The sequence below is a fragment of the Rhinolophus sinicus genome, linkage group LG10 (assembly GCF_036562045.2).
Source record: "Rhinolophus sinicus isolate RSC01 linkage group LG10, ASM3656204v1, whole genome shotgun sequence".
In the NCBI taxonomy this organism is placed as follows: domain Eukaryota; kingdom Metazoa; phylum Chordata; class Mammalia; order Chiroptera; family Rhinolophidae; genus Rhinolophus; species Rhinolophus sinicus.
The window spans coordinates 5,454,502-5,474,117 of NC_133759.1; the positions used below are offsets into that span (position 1 = coordinate 5,454,502).

A 19,616-nucleotide genomic window follows, 5' to 3' on the forward strand; every position below is an offset into this window, starting at 1 on the left:
GCTCTTCTTTTCCTGATAACTAAGGCCACAGAGGGCAGAGAAATGGTGTGAGGACACGATGGGAAAAACATCCTATGGAGGACATCACAGTCACAGCAGCCTGACGGGGGCTTTTCACAACCACGAAGTCTCCTTAGCATTTAAAGATAAACATGGAATTGACTGAGTAGCCCAGGTTTCCCACACAAGACCCTACTGTGCGCATGAGCAGGAGGTGAAGGCCATTCCCAGCAGCTGGCTCTGCATCACAACAGGAAACAATTCTGGGCGCAGTGTGGGAAGCTGGAAGGCAGCTGGAGCCCGTCACACGGGCCTCCTCTGTGCTCAGGCCACACTCCCCTCTGGGGATGTGCTGGCAAATATTTCCAGCAAGAGGATTTACAGCACCACGAAGGACTCCACAGAGGGCCTAGTTAGACCGGTCATGACCAGTTCAGTCTCACCTGGCCTGGCCCTTCTAAACCAAAGTAAGTAAGCTCTTAGCAGATCACTAAGACTCAATGGAAAGCATAGGTTCACTCCTGTCGTCCATCCAGATAACCAGCTTTGTCGGTTCCGATTTCCCTCTCCTTGTTCGCATCTTCTCTGGTTATCAGACCACCTGCCCTCCATTTGAGCCACCCCTCGACCCTTCCCTCACTCGCTAAAGCCCCCGTGGCTCTGATGGCCTGTTTGGACCCGCTTCTCCAGCTTTGCCTGCATCTGTCTGACTAGGAAACATGAACCTGGGATTGACGCGTTGGAACCTCACGAGAGAGTCAGTGCCTTCCCCCGTTTTGCCCTGGCTCTCCATCAGGCCTAAACCGAGGGGACTGAGACAAGCCCTGAGAAACCGGCCAGGCCGTACTCTTTAGTGCCCAATGTATACCATCTGCCTGATCTCTTTTCCTAATATGCTAAACTGTATCTGCTATTCCCAATGAATACTACAGGCACGCTTTTGGTATATTCTTCCCCTTAAAGAGGGGAAGTTCTGGAGCCTATTCTCTTCTAAGGAATGTAATGGAAGAGAAGAGTGTAAAAAGGCATGAAGTCCCATGTTGGTGGCTACCATCCAGCCTTCAGAGAGACAACAAAGCCCGTCTGCAGGATTGTCATGCTGCACGGGTGAACGTGATGTGGGGGTTTCTGGCAAGGAACAAATATCACCAACAGCCAAAGGAGCTCCTGGCTGCAGACTGCATCCAGCAACCTGAGTTGGGCTGCAGACGCTTTTAATGGCCGCAGGGCTCCTCCACTGCTCCTGAGACGAGCACTGGACTCCATCCTCCGAACCCTCCTCCCAGCCCCAAGAAGTCCTGCTTACCTGGCATGATGACATCAGGAAATCCCAATTTTCTTGTAATCGCCAATCCCCTATTAAATATCATAGGGTTTTCTCTCCTAATCTGTTCCATGTCTCCACGAAGCAGCTGCAGAGAAATGATAAGACCTGCAAAAACAAAAGCATTTTCTTCCTCAGAACCACACCCCACCCTGTACTATAGTACTAGAAGAGACACAAAGAGCCACACTGTTTCAGAGGAAAATGTGCAAAGTTCAGTATTTTTGAGACAAACATTAGTGCAGAAAACATACATTATTCTGAAAAACATTTTAGAAAGCTAAAGGAATTTAAGTCAAGATGACCTCAATAGCCCAGAGAACTAGTCTATCCAGACACAGGCTGAGGTCTGAGAGACGGGGCCCCCCAGCATCCAGACTAGGGCCCGGCTGGGCTCTAGTGAATAGTGAAGGGGAGGATTCCTAAACTGAACATTTAGGGACTCAGACAAGTCTACAGACACAGCGGCAGACTAAAAACAAGTGTGTCCAAAGGCCTTGCGTCAGGGTGTCCCACCAGCTGGAAATGTGATCGCTGACACAAGAAAACTGTTTTCTTACTGAATTTCATCTCAAGGGAAAGACTGCCCAATAAAACTGTAACTGGACAAACTGACACCTGTGTGGAATGTTGGAGGGTCGGCAACCGGGCGTGTCCCTCTCCACCCCCAACTCTCCTGGAAGACCTAGGTGAGGGTTAATAATGTAAATTAATCTTAGCCCAAAATATGTACATAAAGCTGTAGTTAATAGCCATTTAAAAGTACATAGAAAAACAACATGCCAACTGCTTTATTTGTCTTCATTTGTTCTTAATGACCTTCGGCTACTGGAATTGTTAAGAGTTAGGTCTGTGGCTACATATCAACAATGGAACCATGGAAACAAGGAGCTACAAATATTAGAGCTGCACTAAGAGAGTTACTGCTGAATGATACATTCACTCTCCTCACTCAAACCAATGTAGCAACTCCTCCTGCATTTTCATATGATTTGACTTGAGGGAAAGCACTAATGACCTCGGAAACAGAATTGCCAAGACAATGAACTGCCCAGGCTGTTTAACAAAATGGGTGACAGTTTATAGCTAAATAAATTAATTTTTTATAAAGATGTATCTTTAATTAAGGAGACTAATAAAGATCTGAACTACTCCTTGAGTGATCTATGAAATTCTCTGACATGAAGACCCCAGAGTCCAGCAGTGGAAAACCCATGCTCAGAAGCTGGGTAAGAGTGGAAAGGCCAGTGGCCTGCAGACCAGGAAATCTGGGCTTCCTGGTTCAGCCTCTAAGTAATTTCATTGAGCATCGGTTTCCTCATTTATTTCATGAGTAGACACAGGTAATTTCCAAGATCTCAACCAGCTTCCAAGTCAAGGCTTGCCAAGAAGCAGTCACATACTTCAAAAAGCAGCAGCTGATTTTTCCTTCTGGTTTTTCCACAAGTGCACGGAGACCTCCTCTCACAATGGTCATCTTAACCAAGGCACTCTGAAGTCTGGGGCGCCTCCAGCACAAAGGGATGGGCGCCTTTCTAACACTGTTTCAACGGCCAGTGTCTGTAAGTTCTGGACAAAACCCACATACAGTAAGATGGATGCCATGGCCCCTGCTCACTTTGGGAAATAAGACAAAATTCAACATCTTAGTCGGGGAAGGTGATGGCAGACACTGCTTTGCAGTTGTTTCTTTTAATGTATTATTATCACCATCTCACTTTTAAACTATTCTCCATGTTTTAATTATATCATGTCCCAAGAACCTGTAGCCAAGGGCATCTCTTTATAAATCAAGTAAATAAAGCAAAGAACACTATATATATAGTAGTTTTCCAAATTGTTAGTAACTTTTCTATACTTTAAAAACAAGATTTTATTTGCCGCTTGCTTTAACCTTAGTTTTTAAGGTGAGGAATGTGGACTCCCCTCCCCCTTTTAGCACACTGCACGGAGCTCCTTGGCACCCCGACACACCCAGAGGGAAAAGTCACTTAGAAACTGTCAGAGGCCCTGAGGACCCCCATGCTACAGAGTTTCAGGGGAATCAAGCACTCCCAGCTGAGGGTCTCAAACTTCGCGGCCTCTAGTGTGTAGCTGCTCTGGGAATCCTCTCAGCTGAGTATCTGCTGACCCCGACAGAGAAACAAATGTTCTTCTCAACAACTTGGGAAACTGCCATGCCTTGCAGTGGCTTTGACTGTCATTTAAGCTCAACTTTTATTTACAAGTCTATGAAAGTTAAAACAAAGAAGGTTATATAAAAGAGATTATGAAATGATTTAGAGGTAAAAACTATCAGGAGAAACATGATTCTATGTAAACCTGGGCGCTATCTTCAAGGGTATGTGAAAGTTCAGAGGCTTTTAAATAATGTTTCCAATTTAATCAAGCAATTAATGATCAATTTAAAAAAGATAATCTTTCTAATGTGTAGAACTGAACCAAGATTTAGACAGAAATTATTTAAACAGAGTTTTAAAAGGAGGAAAAACAAAAGAAGTTGCTACGATAAAAGCTGTTTTGAAATAAAGATTTTCCATTCTAGTTCTAGAATGACTGATACTGGCAGACTAATCGCTGATTCTCATTAGTGTCAGGCTTTCGTGGTGATGCTAACAAGAAACAGGAATAGAAAAAGTGTTATTAATATTTGTCTGTTTGGTGGGGGGCTGGATGTGTAATCTTTGTTCAGGAAAACACAGACTTCACAACATGACAGACCTTGTAACACTTCTGTTCACTCTGGATTTAAATTGGAACTCAAGTTACCTATCAAAGCACATGGAATCCATCATAGAAAGAACAGAAAATGTATTATGGCTGGAAGTAATTAGGGAAGGTCTCAAATTGTCACACAAAGAAATGGTAGACAGTGCCTGGCAGGAGAAATGTCTGCAGGGGATTGAACTGTACACGTGGCAACTGAGCAGCACAAATTGAATGAGGTGTGTGATGAGCAACTGCAAATGCAACACAAAGTCGTCTAGCCAGAGAAGTACGTCACCATGGCTGGCGCTGGGGGCGGAGTACTTGGCGCTGGACTTGCGGATGATATTCTCATGGATCTGCGACCACTCACTCTCGTTGTTGCACCTGCAGCAGAAGGACAGGCATTACAGCTCTCGAGGGTCTTAAGCACGTGCTCTGACATTCCAAAGGGAAACACGAAGTTTGAAGGGAAACTTCTCACTTTCCCAAAGAAATGAATGCATGTTCTACTAAATTAGAGAAGGCTCGTTTTCTGTTAAGGCTCACAGAAGATTCCCTCCTTGGGAAAGAACAGAAACTCTACAATGAATCTCTACCAAATACTGTTTAAGAGGCAAAACATCCTCTTCCCTGAGGTAGCACTCTCCCACCTGACAAGTTTTTTCTTTTCTAGTTCCTTACACATGCGCGTGCGCGCGCGTGCACATACACACACACACACACACACACACACACACACAGAGCAACAAAACAAACCAGGCTACAGAGGAAAGTTCCTGATAGAGAAAAATGGTTCCTCTCAAGTAGTACTGTTTAGAAACTACCACGCCTTGCACTGGCTTTATTCTGCCATTTCGCTGTCATCATATTGGCCAGAGAGGAAAACCCTGCTAAGCGCAGGGCAATGTGCCTATCTGCATGTGGGTGTATTTCAGCCAGACCAAAATAAACAGTTTGGGAGAGTAGTAGGTTTGGTTCACTGTGAAATCCTATGCAGTCAAAGGCTTTAGCAGAGAAGGCTGGATGCCTAACTAACTTAGAGTAAAGCTCTTTCCTAAGGACTTTGAGATTGGGACAAAAGGGAGCATGAAGGAACAACACTGCACTTCTGTTAATTTATGACATTTTAGAGTCTTCTCTGAAGGGCAATTCCAAGGGCTTTGCCACACAACCACTAGGTATAGCTCAGGAACAGGGGCTAGGAATTCCTCACCCTAATGGAGACACGTCAATGAAACAACTAGAATTGAGACTGGGGTCATGACTTGAAAATTCCATGGGACACTGGCAGTCCCCATAGCCTGGCCCCATCCTTCTTCCCCTGTTGGACAGGGAAGTATAGACACATGCTCAAAGGAAAGCCCACAGGATCTTTCCGCGGTTACTCAGAAGTGTGCAGTCCCGGACGAGCACTTCCAAGAGGAAACCTCACTAAGGGTTCCACCATGTACCACCTAGCAGTGTGAAACGCAACAGGTTTCTAAGTAAAGGGTTTGTACAGAGGCCATTCAGAGGTAAAGGGGAGTGGCCACCAGCTTCTTTTTGTAACTCAGGGGCTCTTCGGACTCCTTGGTCAGTATAAATGAGACTCACTTACTCAGAGATGTTGTAAAGAATTGTCAAAGATGAGGTCCTCACAGTCCAGGGCTGTGAGGATAACCTTCTGCTTGCAGAACTCCTTCCCAACAAAGGAAGGGGGCCAGTGTTCTCTCAAATGATCACTTGTGATTTAGCAACTCAGTTGGAAATGAAAAGCGAGAGGAGCTGGCAGCAGCATACCCAGCCCTTACAGTCTGACATGCACTGCCTCATCTCTTCCAACAGTCAGTACATCAGAGAAGTGCCCAGCTGGTGAGGATTCAAAGACTTGTCTTTCTGTCAGTTTTTTGTCACTTTCTAGGTTTAAAGTCAGTAGTTACTTTCTTTAACAGAAATCTGCCTACAGTTTGTCATAAATAACATACTCCCCCCTCTCATTTCAAAAGAAGTCTTGAAAATTAGCTCCCTCCCTTCTAAAAGATGGCGTAATTTTAGTATTTCTCCAAAAAAAAAGAAAGAAAACGCTCCCTGGCTCCCTGGCAGTGGCGTGGAGCTGGTGCTTTGCTGACCACACCAGCAGCGACAACGAGTATTATTTCACTCACATGCACCTTCTACCCAACACATACAATTCAGACGCCAGACAACGGACGGCTTGTCCCTGCCGCTGCTCTCCCTTCGCACGCCCCTTAACTATTCTTCACAGCTCTGCCTTTCAGCCCATTTCCTTCTTATCCTATAAGCTTTCCTGGGCAATCCTACCTACTCCCATCATTTCAACCACTGCCCGGAGCTGCCAAGCTGCAAAGCAGTATCTCCAGCCCAATCTCATCCCTAAGCCACTGACCTACATGGCCACAAGAGAGTTTTTGTCATCTTTCCCCCACCTGTCTGCTCCCAGAGACTCCCTCCCACTGAGTGGAACACACTACTTCATTTAATCGGAACCTTTCCAGCTGTCACATCCTGCAGATTTAGCTATCTTAAAATCTGTCACATCTGACCTCTCCTCTTCAGGGCCTTGGTTAAGCCATTATCACCTCCCTTCTGGACGAGTGTAATCACCTCCTAATTGGCTGTTCAAACATCTCCCTTTTCACGATGCCAAGAGGAGCTACTCAAATCATCTGAAACTAAGTGGATGTGGTGTCATCAGCATATTTTAACCAATCACGAAGATATTTTATAAGAAAAATTATACATGTAAGCATTTATTAAATAGTCAAATGAGTTGTGATTATAACGAGGCATGATTTTTATGTTACATCCAATCAAATTAATACTTAGAGCATGACTGCCAATGTTGACAGTTTATCCTTTACATCACAAAATGTCTGTGATCTGAAAATGTCTGTGTGCCTCTGTGGCGGTCCACCTGCCCCACAGACGAGACGATAAACACAGGCAATAGGGCAGCACTCCCAGCACTACATGTCCAGGGATTTTTCTCCAGAAATAAGACAGAGGGTGAGAGGGTTTGGGTTTTCTACATGGGATCTCCAGGCATCCAGCAGCACCAGAGCAGGTATGCACGTTCTGCTCACCAAAGACAGTTCACAACGCTCTCCTCGTTGACTTGTATTGGAGCACACTTCACCATGTGTGCTCTTCCCTACTATCTCCTTATCTTCTTTTATTTTTTAAAATTATTTTTTTATTTTTCAATTACAGTTGACATTCAATATTATTATATATTAGTTTCAGGTATAGCATAGACATTTACATAACTTATGAAGTGAATCCCCCAATAAGTCTAGTACCCACCTGACACCATACATAGTTATTATACATTGACTATATTTCCTAAGCTTCACTTTACATCCTCGTGACTATTTTGTAACTACCAATCTGTACTTCTTAATCCCTCCTTATCGTCTTGATTTCTGTGTTTCTGACAGGTGTTCACCCACTGTCCTCTCATCTTTCCCCAAGGCAGGCAATCCCAAAAAAGGATTCAAGAAGTTTTAAAGGGTTGATTGTAACATCTTTGAGTTTGCATTTTAAGAAGGGTGGTAGGTAACGATTGGGGTGTTTTCCGACATTCTGTTTTACTTAGTTCTCACAACCCTATAAGATAGGTATTACCATATTCCTTTTACAGATGAGGCGAGTGAGGTGGAGGTGGAGACTAAACACATCTGCCTGGTCCCAAACGCAGGGAGGATGAGGGGGAGGGAGAGGCTGCAGAGCACAGTAACCCCGGTTCTCCTGCACCGGGCTTCAGGATGCCGGTCTCCCTGATGTTAACTAGCACGCTCATCTCATCTACCTTCACCCAACTGCAACTGTTCAGTCTTGACTACGGCTTAAAAATTAATTTAGTGCAAATACTCCATATTAAAATTCTTTCTCTTTGCGTTTGACCTGCTTTATTTTGGCCTTTATTTGCTTGAAAGTCCGAATAAGCTAGAAAATAGGCAACAACCTACAGATTTAGGAACACTACTGATGGTGACCACTGGTTCATGCAGTCCTTACTTGTAGTGCAAAAGAAGGGAGAAGCACATAGAAGGATGATGAAAAACATCACATTTCTATAAAAATGGCCCAATTGAACAGTATTTAAGGTCAAGCTGACACGAATCAATCTGATTCATTTTGATGGGCTCTCATGGGCCACGAGAAACTGTCTTTTATTTATGAAAAAATTAAACCATTTTTGTTTTACAACTTACATGCTTAGTACAAATTAAAAAGACAAATTGTATATACTATGTACATACATAATTATAGTGCTTTAGCAAGAATACTTATTTTTACTCCTTGTCTTTCCAGGTGGCAAAAGGGTTTCCATGAGTCACACTTATGCGCCTTCCACCACTTTCCTGGGAGGAGTGACCCCTTCGGCCGCGCATCTAGGAGAAGGACCTGGGCCTAAACACCTCAAGTCCTGCTGCATCCGCTCCTGGGGACCAACTGTCTGCAGAGAGCACACAATCTCGGAGATACCAGGCCCCACATTAATGGTGACTTTTAAAATCTTTCTAATTCGGGGTTCACGTTAATTGGTTACAGTGGGTTGAATGGTGGTCCCTAAGAAGATACGTCCATATCCTAATCCCTGGAACCTGTGAATGCTACCTTACTTGCAAAAAGGGTCTTTGCAAGTGTGATTAAATTAAGAGTCTTGAGATGAGCAGACCATCCTGGATTATTTGGGTGAGCCCAAGTTCAATGACCAATGTCCTTAGAGAAAGGCAAAGGGAGATATAAGACAGATAGAAGAAGAGAGAGACAAAAGAAGAGAAAGCTATGTGACCAGAAGAGTGTGGCGTGATGACGCCCCAGCCAAGGCATGCAAAGGAGCACCAGAAGCTAGAATGCAAAGGACACATTTTACTCTAGAGCTTCCAGAAGAAGTTCTGTCCTGCTGGCGTCTTGACTTCAGACTTCTGGCCTCCAGACTGTGAGAATAAATTTCTGTTGTTTTAAACCACCAGATTTGTGGTAATCTGTTATAGAAGCCATAGGCTGTAAATACAAAAGTCCATGTGGCTCATAGATTTAAACATGACCTCAAATTTAAGGTTTGTTTTGCTAATAAAGGTGATATGTTTATCTGCACTGCTCCCATATCCACACTATAAATTTATATCTACGCTAGTCTACGTTGTCCACTCATTTTTATCTATACCTGCTTAACATTCAGCACCAATCCACTGATATCCAAACTGCAACAAACAGCATTTTATTCTTCGTTGACTAAGCTGAAATTGTTAAATAATTGGGAATGAAGGTTGACCTTTGTCAAGCAGCTTTTGTGATACCAGGATGCTCCCCCCGCCCCTCCTTCATGACTAATACGCATTATATGCTAACTGCAGTGTGATCTGAGAGTGTGACTTGTGTCTTGTGGAATTTATGGAAATGTTTCTATGAATAATTTCTATGTTCCATGGGCAGCAGAAAAGATGTACTATGTTTACTGGACAATTTGTGTAGAGCTGGGAGGATCACAGGGCCTGGTGAGCTCAGGTACTCCTGCTGTTCGGGCATAAACAGCACTCCTTTTGACTATCACAATGTCCTGATTTAGACAATAAATTATGCTCTCTATACTCAGAGGTAGGAGAGCAAGTGGCTAAGAGCATGGTCTCTTAAACAGGTGGCTCAGGCACGTGCCTCACCACTCTGGGCTGTTTCCTCACCTGTAGAAGGAGATGTAACAGCCCACGGGGAGTTCCCAGTAACCCTGACTGCTATCATCTGTCACATCAACCTTATTCAGATTCTCTCCTAAGTCAGATTTCTTTACCTGATTTAGATAGTTATCTCATCCTATTTATTTTCGTCTTATCTGTCAAGAGGCATGTTAAAATCTCTTGCTTTTACTGTACTTTTATCTTCTCTTTGTATTTCTAATAACTTGGCTATAATAATTTTGAGTCAAATAAAGGTCATGACAATTGGATCTTCACTATAAAGCCCACCATGTATTGGTATAAAATGCTCTTTCTATCCCTGTGGAGGGGAAAAGGCGGCTTTCTGGAATGCTGGCAAGCTGGAGGCAGAGATGCTGACAAGGCATCTGGCTTTGCTTTCTCTTCCGAGGTCAGGAGGAGGATGTGTTACGGCTGAGTGAGGGCCACGTTCCTTTCAACTGAAGTATACAAACTGTTGAGCAACTTTCTCCACAATGGGGGTATGAACCCTGAATTTAATGGGTAACAGAGTAATAACCCTCTACTCTGCAGAGACCAATCAAGGGCTGGTCCTGCTGGGGATTCTGGGCTGAGGGAGTGAGTGGTCCTGTCACGTGCTGTCTGTGCCTGCCCTGAGTGGCCACTCTGCTTCCTGTGAGACCATGTGTTCTTAGAGGATGAAACAGGAAATTACATTTACCCTTACAGCGTGTGTGTTCTCTTCTATCAATCCCTGATACTCCTGACACAGCATACCTGCTTCAAACCTCTTAACAATTTGTTTTTTATCATTAATATTGTGATATTTCATTTCATTTTGTTTGTATTTGATTATTATACTTAGCCTGTTTACTTTTAATCTTTTTCTGTCTCTTATTACCGTTGTGAGTCTCTTACTAATACCATGTAGATGGATTTGGGTTTTTTTTACTCTGTTTTAAGAAATTCTTACCGAAAAGAATTTTCATCTCAATTATATTTATTGTTATAACTGATAGGATGGGCTTTCCTCTGTCCTTTGCTCTTGCCTGATTTTTTTTAATGCTCTTTTACAGCAGCTTTTGTATTGTATGGTCTGTTCTTACCTGCAACTCTGTGATGGATGAAGATTATACCTCCTGCGTTTATTTCTACGAGGGTTTCTTTAGGTTAGAAATGTCCAAATTTTTACAAATGGGAATGTTAATGCAGTTTTTAACCTAATTTTTGCCTTTATTATTGGTTAATAAGAAGTATGATAACCCAACAGCAATAAAAACTAAATGTTGACCATAAAGAATTAACACTTTAAGATAGCATGTTCTATAAAGTCTGTGATATGACTTCTATCCCTAGCATTTTTATTGTTGCTGTTTTGAATCATTACAGGTTAAATGAAAGATTATTTTTAAATCAAAATATGATCACTACCATTTTCCTGTTCTTCCAAGAAATGCCATTCATCCACTGAGTCACTTACATAACTGTGGCACTGACCATCTCTTCCACTGTAAGATGTGAAGCCCCACTCAGTGCACAGAGTTGGACCAAAGTTTCAATGTGATTATGTATCTAGAAGGGTCTGAAAGAGCACAGGGCACTAAGTACACTGGCATTACTTTTAAAACAGATACGTTTTATGTGACCACCATGGAATAATTACAGATGGAATTACACAGGATTTGGAGTTTAGATGTAAAAGTGAAACTTGACAATAACCAAGATTCACTAGCAAAAAAACCTGCAGGAAACTCCTTTTAGCTGGCATGCAGTATGCCCACTATTTGGGTGTACCTCATTTCCTGAACTACTAGTCTTCACATGCCCTTTCCCACCTCTATCCTATTGATTTACTAGTTCATACGGATTCTTTCTTTTCTCCCTCTTAGATTACCTAATTCCTTTTTTTTTCCATTTTGTAGATAAGAAAGCTGAAGTTCAGGAAATTAAGGTGATGTTTCCAAATCTCATAGCTTTTATCTCCTTAACATCTCATCTATCTATCTAATAGATAAAAGTTTATCTATCAAAAAAAAAACAAGCTGGGATCATACATACTCCTGGCATCCTTTTAAGTCAGCTAACAAGGTTGGCATGTGACAGCAGTGTTTCACTCCGTGAGCCACCATTCTTTCACGTCACTCTTCCTGGAGGAGCAGCAGAACAGAAACTGAAGGATGAGAATGCAGGTGTGTTCCAATCCTGGGGCAGAGAATACCTGGGACCTCGTGTGCCCACATTTAGATCCGCGGTGGAGACTCCTGTCATGAGAACTCACCTCTGCATGAATAGGAGTCATCCTGAGCTGACTCTCTTGACACTGGCTCATAACTTAATGAGTTCTGTTTTGTGGCAGCACTAACACACACACAAATCCAATCAGGCCTTGAGGCTAGAGATTGTGGGCACTGGAAGTCAAAACAGAGCCGTCCCATGCACACAGACCTGCTGGGTTTGAGTCCTCCTGTGTGGCCTGAGCAGACACTTGGTGCAGATGCTCAAACAACACGTCTGAAAAACTGATAACAGACACCTCAGATAATGGGCCTGGGTGGGTGATGGTCCATGGAAAATTGGGAAATCCTAGGCTAGGAGAGGGAAATATGAGCTACTTCCTCACCTGACCTGCAAGCGAGAAACAATATTTTCATTTAAAGTTATTATATATAAAGATTTGAGCATTCTTTTCTCTGTACCAAAATGAGGATGTCCCAATGGCCCTCTACCCATTTAAGAGTGAGCTTCCATTTAAGAACAACAGCTCCTAAACAAGACTCTAAACTTAAGGCAGTTTCATGGATAAGGTGGCTATGAAACAAAGATCCCAAAGGCAAGTGTTCTAAGGAAATGTCCATGCCTATCCCAAATATAAGGAGAGGTGCCCTTCCAGCCACCATTTATAGAAGAGGTTGCCACCTTATATTTCCATCCTCACAAAGCCTTTTACGCTATGGGGCTTTCTCTGAATCCTTTTATTTTGAATATCACAGGACTATTTTGGTAAGTTACATTAGCCTGAAATGACCTCAATAAATGCAAGTTGTAGATGCTTATAGAGTTTATCTGACAGGTTGGTTAAAATTTTTGTAAAGAGCAAAACTACACAGATTTAGTAATTATCCTTGCCTGTGACTTCCAAACTGAAGTGTTGGATATTGTTATAAAACTCACCTTAAAAGCAGCGATGTAGCTGTATCATTAAGGTCACATATATGGGCTTATGGGACAAATGAAAATACAGAAACATCAAGTATCCAAGTAACAAGTATGCAGTAAAAACGTAATTGGACCTCAAGATGAATTTCCAGTGAGAGCATCAAGGATTCAAAGATGGAAGTGAAAATAATGTGCCTTGGAAAACTGTCAGATGACTCAGAAAGTGGCTCTAGTGATGATAAAGACTCGATGGCATGATCGTATATGAAGAATTTGAATAAAATCTTCCTATAACATGTGAGAGTGGGGAAAAAGCAATACTTCTCAATGTTATATAATATGTGCTTAAGTACATAATGTGTAATACACATTTTATATAATATGATTTAAACTATGACTAAAATGATAAATTTAATATTCAAAGTAGTTATTTATTTACTTCATTAGGGTTGGCCTAAAAATGTTCCTTTGGACTTTCCCATTGTGAAGCTGAGAGTGGTCGCCGCATATTCAGAGGCATCTTGTATTTGGTCACGTGCATGACTTGTGGCTGCCCCTCTACGCCGCCCCAATGCTGGCTCTAGCTCCTTGGCACTCCTCTCCTTTTACGTCCTAGGCTCCAGGTTCAACAAGCCCTGTACCTGCTTGTGACCCTTGTCCCTTTGGCCAAGAGGAAGGACATGACATCTATATCAGACTGAACTACACATACTGGTTATTTATTTGTGATTTTTAAGGCTGATTAGGAAGCGGCTTAGTTTTCATGCCTCAGCTTCTTGCTGAAATTTTCTTAAAAGGATGTGTGATGCCTTTCCATACACACATGATATTAAATAACATCTATAAAGCCAGTGCAGTGGCCATGGCAAGAAACATATAGAAGCTTGAATCTTATCTGTTTGAAGCATATCCTAAATAATGAAAGAAATGATGAGAATGTCAACAACTAATGAGATATTTTGTCAATTCCTTGATTAAAACTACACAAGAGGTTTTTATCCTTGCAAAATCCTGGCCTAGCAAAGGCGAAAGCACTATCAGTAGAATCTCGTAAACCCTTTAAGCTTCCAATTCAATCTAACAGACAGGTCCTCTAAAACGCAATGGAAAATATTGCTTCTCCAGAGGGCTAGATTCACTGTGCTGATGTGGATTTAAAACACGAATCCTAGAGAAATTCCATACTGCACACAAACTCAATATCACAAACATAATTGAAAATCTGATAATTTTCAAGTGGAAAAATTATCCTACGTTTTAACTCAATCAGTCCTTCAAAAATTTACTTTAAACTATCTTCTCTATAAAAACATTGTACTTTGGCTTTTTAGAACTGACATAGACAGCTCATAGGAAGAAGCCAAGAAAAAGCTACACGTGAATCCCACTTCTTGCAAAGTGACACGTTAGTACTGAAAGCTGTTATTTTAGAAGCAATTAGGCCAATTAAGCCTGACAGCAAGATTTCAAGACGGTTGCTGTGCAGGCCGCTATCCACACTGAGAACTGCATTGAAGCAAGGAACAGCTGATACACGCAAAGAGCTGCAGTTCTCAAGTGTATGTATAAACCTTTGCCCTTGGAAAGGACAGAGTGAGGATGAGGATGAGGATGAGGATTTTGGATTTCTGTTTACTCTTTTCAAAATGAGGAAGGTGTATCAAGAAGCAGGTCCCACCACCCATCAATGAAGAGATTTTGGCATATGAAGAAAGTTTGTGACTGATGCATAAGAGGACAAGAAAACCCGCCCAAATTTTTGTGTAAGTTACTATTCCAAAGGAAGATCCTCATGCCGTCAAGTATGTAACTACAAACAGAGCTTAAGGCAAAATAGGTAATAAGGAGATGTGGGCTCTTAATTTTAAATCGATAAAATGTAGTTGATTACATAAAGGCCCAAATTAAGTGTAACTGTGAATTAAGTTCACTTCATGCCTGAATCAGATAGAACAGATCATACAGAAATATATCCATGCGATACTATGGTGAAGATATAGTAACATGCTGATTGACAGTACTAGATTTAATTTGGAAAAACAACATTGGTTTAAAACCAAAAGAGGACAGATTTTTAAAGATATTCTCACAGTTAGAAATACACTTGCTTTAAAGACTCACTAAACTCACCATGATCATGTTTTCAGCACCACTATTCATGCTTAAGTCTCTAGAAATAAAGACAGACAATATGTCTGGATTCTGTGTTTTTTTTCCTTTTTTCGTTTCTTTTTTCTATTGTTTAACAAGCGTCAGGAGGAGACGCACTGCTTCTGGAAGGCAGGTCCCTTGGCTGATGAACACTACAAACAATGCATGCCCGGCTGGATGTGACTTATGGATCTACGGTGGCAGAAGTGAAAGCAAAACCTCAGCTCCTCAGAAATACTGGCTTTTCTTCAAGGACAGGGCTACCCGGCTCAGGATTGTTCTTTGAAGTGACCAGCATCAATAGCCAGCTCACTGCAACAGCTGCTGGGCAAGCATTAGACAGACGACGCTTACATCCAACACACATGAGAAATTACATTATTAGCTTTTCTGTAAATAAATCCGAAGGTTGATTAATCCTGGACAGATGAGGAAATGTGTACTACCAGACTTTTACTTTAGGATAGAAGACTTCAAATTCAGCTACTTCAGAATCAGCTGGGAAGCTTATTAGAAATACAGCTGCCTGAGCTCCATCCCAAAATTTAGATCAAAATCTCTGCATTTAAAAAAAAAACCTCCCTACCCTACATATCCTGATGATTCTATGTCCCATAAAGCTTGACACTGCTGCTCGTGAGGACAGTGCTGCAATGTCTCATGTTGCAAATCAGTAATATTTCTGATGTCCATACTCACGTATAAACCTTAAGAACAAAATCCTTTTCTTCTTTTAGTTCTGTGAGCGACTGTAGGACATCCAGGATGCTTAGGACTGCACAGCCATATGGTCGCCGGTAGTGCAGGTGGGCAGGGCCTTTCTTTGAGTCATTCAGAAGCATCCGGCCTAGGGCACAGCAGGAAACATCAAGTCAGACTGAGACCGCCACACTCCTCTCCAGCATCCCTGATCGTCATCCAAGGATGCCAGATACAGGCACCTTAGAGATGCTCCAAATTGGAAGACTAATTTAGGACTGAACAGAGCCATCCAAGGATGTAAGGATATTTATGTGGACGAATGCCAAATAGGCCTTTGGCCAGGACTCTTCCCCTGCATCACATTCCATCAATCATCCTTATTACCTACTTCAACACAAGGCCCATTTATTAATCAGATGAGAATAAAACAGGAATTCCATGAATTTCTTAGAAAAACCAGTATGCTAATAGATTTAAATTTCATAGACAGATGAAGGATACAAAGTGTAGTGTTTTAGCTGCCAGGTAAAAACTATGTGCACACAAATAAAGAGGACAACATGTTCTTCTTCCAACCCAATTCTGCTGCCAAAGCCGCTCCTAAATCACTATGGGAGCATGAGCATTTCAGAAAGTGGTGGGGCCTGGCTTTTCCTGCCTACCAAGGCTGTGCCTACCGTGGCAAGAGGACTGCCAAATGCCATACTGGAACCTCAACAAATGCTTTATTAGGTAACGAAAAACAAACAACAAAAGTATAGCAAAATAGTTTTGTTGGCAAAGGATTAAAACATATTCTTTGCCAAATGTATAAGATTTGCCAGAACTCAAACCTATGAAGGAAGACTTGGTTAGTCATAGCCCCCCAAATTATGTCATAAACTTGAAATACAGCTAGGCAAACCCACGACTGAACACTAGCAAAAATCACTTTTTTTCATCTTGGGTGAGGTAGAAGTGAGATGCCATCCATCTACTGCAGTAAAAACAGTAACTCTAATTTTGTGGAAAATAGCACAGATACGTATATACTTTCGGATACAAAACACAGCAAAGGCCATTCACCACTTGTTAAGCTGGTAACCATGGCCACCTGCTTCTGATCTCTGTGGCAGAGGGCTGGCACAGAGACCGGGCACCATGATGAAGAAAAGGCCAAAAAGGTGACCACTTGAAATAAGGAGTTTGGGTCCAAAACCAAATAGGGAGCAGAAGATTTTGAGTAAAAAAATATATTATGTGAAATTCAGCTGAGCTTACAGTAAAGCTCCAACACAAGTTGGACTCTGATCCTGGGACCTGACATAACAGGTAAGAGCTGGGGAGGACAAAGCTCATACATAGTAGATACTTATCCCAAGTTGGGCTGGTCTTAGTCACGTGAATGGATAAGGTGGACAGTACCTATTCGTATCACATGGGCAACGATATACAAATCTCTCTTCATATCTTTGCTGCTCAGATCCTAAGAAAAGAGAAAAAAATAAGTTAATTAAGACAATGAGTACAGACAAAATAATAAAAATTTTAACTTGAACCTCATAACGGTTTGCTTTTGTCACTTTTAGCATATGTTAAAGGTGGGGGAGGGGACTCAAGTACACAGCTGTTTAGTGTTTATAAGATTCCTGCAGTAAAAGTCTGGATATCTTATATGCCTTTGGAAGTTTATTTTATTGATAATACTTTTCCAGCTTTTATTCAGAACACCTAACAAAAACCTGCGAGAGTTCTCATATTAGAAATCTTCATGCTATTGCCTTATCCATGTTTATGGATCTAACAACACATGAAAACATTTTGTAACAAAAGAAATGTTCAATGAAGGGAAAAAAATGGGAAAACACCAAAAAACTCATTAATGACTGAAATTTTAGAAGTTTATTCTTTACTAATTTTACCTTTATTCCACTGTCCACAGTGATTATTACACACTAGATATATTCCCTTGAAAAGAGATTAACTTGGTCTTAGTGAAACTTCAGTAATTTGATTTCCCTTTCTAAATTTAGATACATATCATTTGTACTTCAGTATAAAGCTGAAAATAATTTTATCTGGAAAATTTTAGGGGTTTCCTTAAGTAAACAAATCTGATCCAGAATCAGAAACTTTTAAAACCAGAGTTATGAAAATAATTTTATACATTATTTATGTTTAGAACACATTTTGAGGTAAAATGTTTGTTCATGAGTATGTATTTATACTTTATTTAACACACTGTACTTGATGTAATAAAACTTCAATATATATTCTGTTTCAGGCACTTCACCAGGTCATCAATCAACTCACTGCTCACTCCGAGCTATTACTGTGAATTAATGATGATGGATGGAGTAACCTCTGTCCTTAATGGGACAGGCTCCCATGATTTCTCTTTTGCTTCTAGGAAAAGGTCCTTTAGTTCCATTCCTTTCCAACCTTTCATCTTTTGATTGGTCCCAGATGCTTGTCTCTTCAATAAAGCAGGAAAAGGGACAACGAGTCCTAGCCACTCTGAATGAGCTTTGAGGTCCAGCATCCCCATGTCTGCTTTATTTTTATACCCTGTTGCACGGTTAGGACTAGGAGGAGGCAAGCAAGGCACCTACGGTGCAAAATTTAAGGAGGTCTCACTCTCAGAATCCTCTGCTTTGCTTGCCTCACCCATTCCCAGCTCTGCCCTGTAGTGTGGTCCTGAACATACGACCACAAAGGAGACATTAACAAGTAATGTGCAGTGGTGAAACTGAAACTTTTAGATTCCAGATAGTTGTAATATTTCGCCCAGTTCTTGATGGAATAATGAAATACGCTTACAATGATATAGGTAACAAAATAATTTAACATAAATTGATATCTCTGGAATCACAAAGATACATTTTTACATGAAAGTCGTCTTTTGATATTAAAAAGGGTATTTCAAAATTCATTTCATTAATTCCTTTAATTTAGAAATGGAATTTAAAACTATATCCTCGAAATAGCACTGCATTTTGACACATATCAAGATGGCTACTAAATAACAAATAGAAATTGAAAAACAGATTACCTTTTTTATGGGCTTTTTGGGATTGAAGCAAGCCTATTACTGAAGGATATAGAAATGTCTGACACATTTCAAAGTGAAATGGTTCCTTCTGCATAGCTCAGATTATGTTAACCTAAACTATCAAATGACCACTATCATCATCAATCCCAATATACCTAGAGACTTCAAGCCAGTTACCAAAGATGGCCAAACAGTAATCAGATGGGTTGCACACAAGAACCTGGGACCGCTCCCTCGGCTCTGAGTGAATAAAAGGAAGAAGACTTAGCTATAATTTGGGGTACTTTCCAGGTGACTGGGTAGGGGTTCTTTCTGACCCTGTTGTACATGGTACTCAGAACTCTTTGTGGCATTTATTTGAGGTCAATGAATATAAGATGATAATAATCAGTGCAAGAAAATATATTAAGTAAAATGATTACTTGTGAGTCCCACATAATTTCAATGTCAAATTTTAATGTAAAAGTTATCTTATTAAATATGTTATTAAACTTACACGCTTCAAAACTAAGTACCAAGTGTGGCTATCCATATTAAAATACTCACAAGACCTGTGAAACAAGATGGGAAGACGGATGACTCACCCACCATTTATCTGGTGATCAAAGTTTGAATTAAGATTTACTCACTGGACGATACCCTCCAATCCTACATAATTAGAAGCTGGTTCCCAACTACACTGTGAGTAGAGAAGGCAGTGACTTAGGGCTCTTAGACTCAGTTACTAATGTACCATTTGAAATATGGAAAAGTCAATTTACTTCCCTGTGCTCGGACTGCCTTCTTCTGTAGAGATAATGGGATTTACAAATATCAAACAAAGCCATTCTATTCATACTGTGTAGCAGAAAAGGAAGCAATATTTTAATATGTGATGTTATTA

At 41.2% G+C, this 19,616-nt stretch overlaps 1 protein-coding gene across 10 annotated transcripts in view; it reads right to left on the minus strand.

Annotated features, from left to right (window-relative positions):
• The window catches only part of DOCK3 (dedicator of cytokinesis 3), a 292,122-nt gene that overhangs the window by 96,557 nt on the left and 175,949 nt on the right, over positions 1–19,616 (minus strand). For all 10 annotated transcript variants that reach the window (XM_074312252.1, XM_074312255.1, XM_074312249.1 and 7 more), the window contains 4 exons: positions 17,107–17,167; positions 15,700–15,847; positions 4,329–4,417; positions 1,307–1,432 (listed from right to left, as the gene is read on the minus strand). In XM_074312252.1, the coding sequence (XP_074168353.1) occupies positions 1,307–1,432; positions 4,329–4,417; positions 15,700–15,847; positions 17,107–17,167 (424 nt within the window). The remainder of the gene's footprint in view (positions 1–1,306; positions 1,433–4,328; positions 4,418–15,699; positions 15,848–17,106; positions 17,168–19,616) is intronic.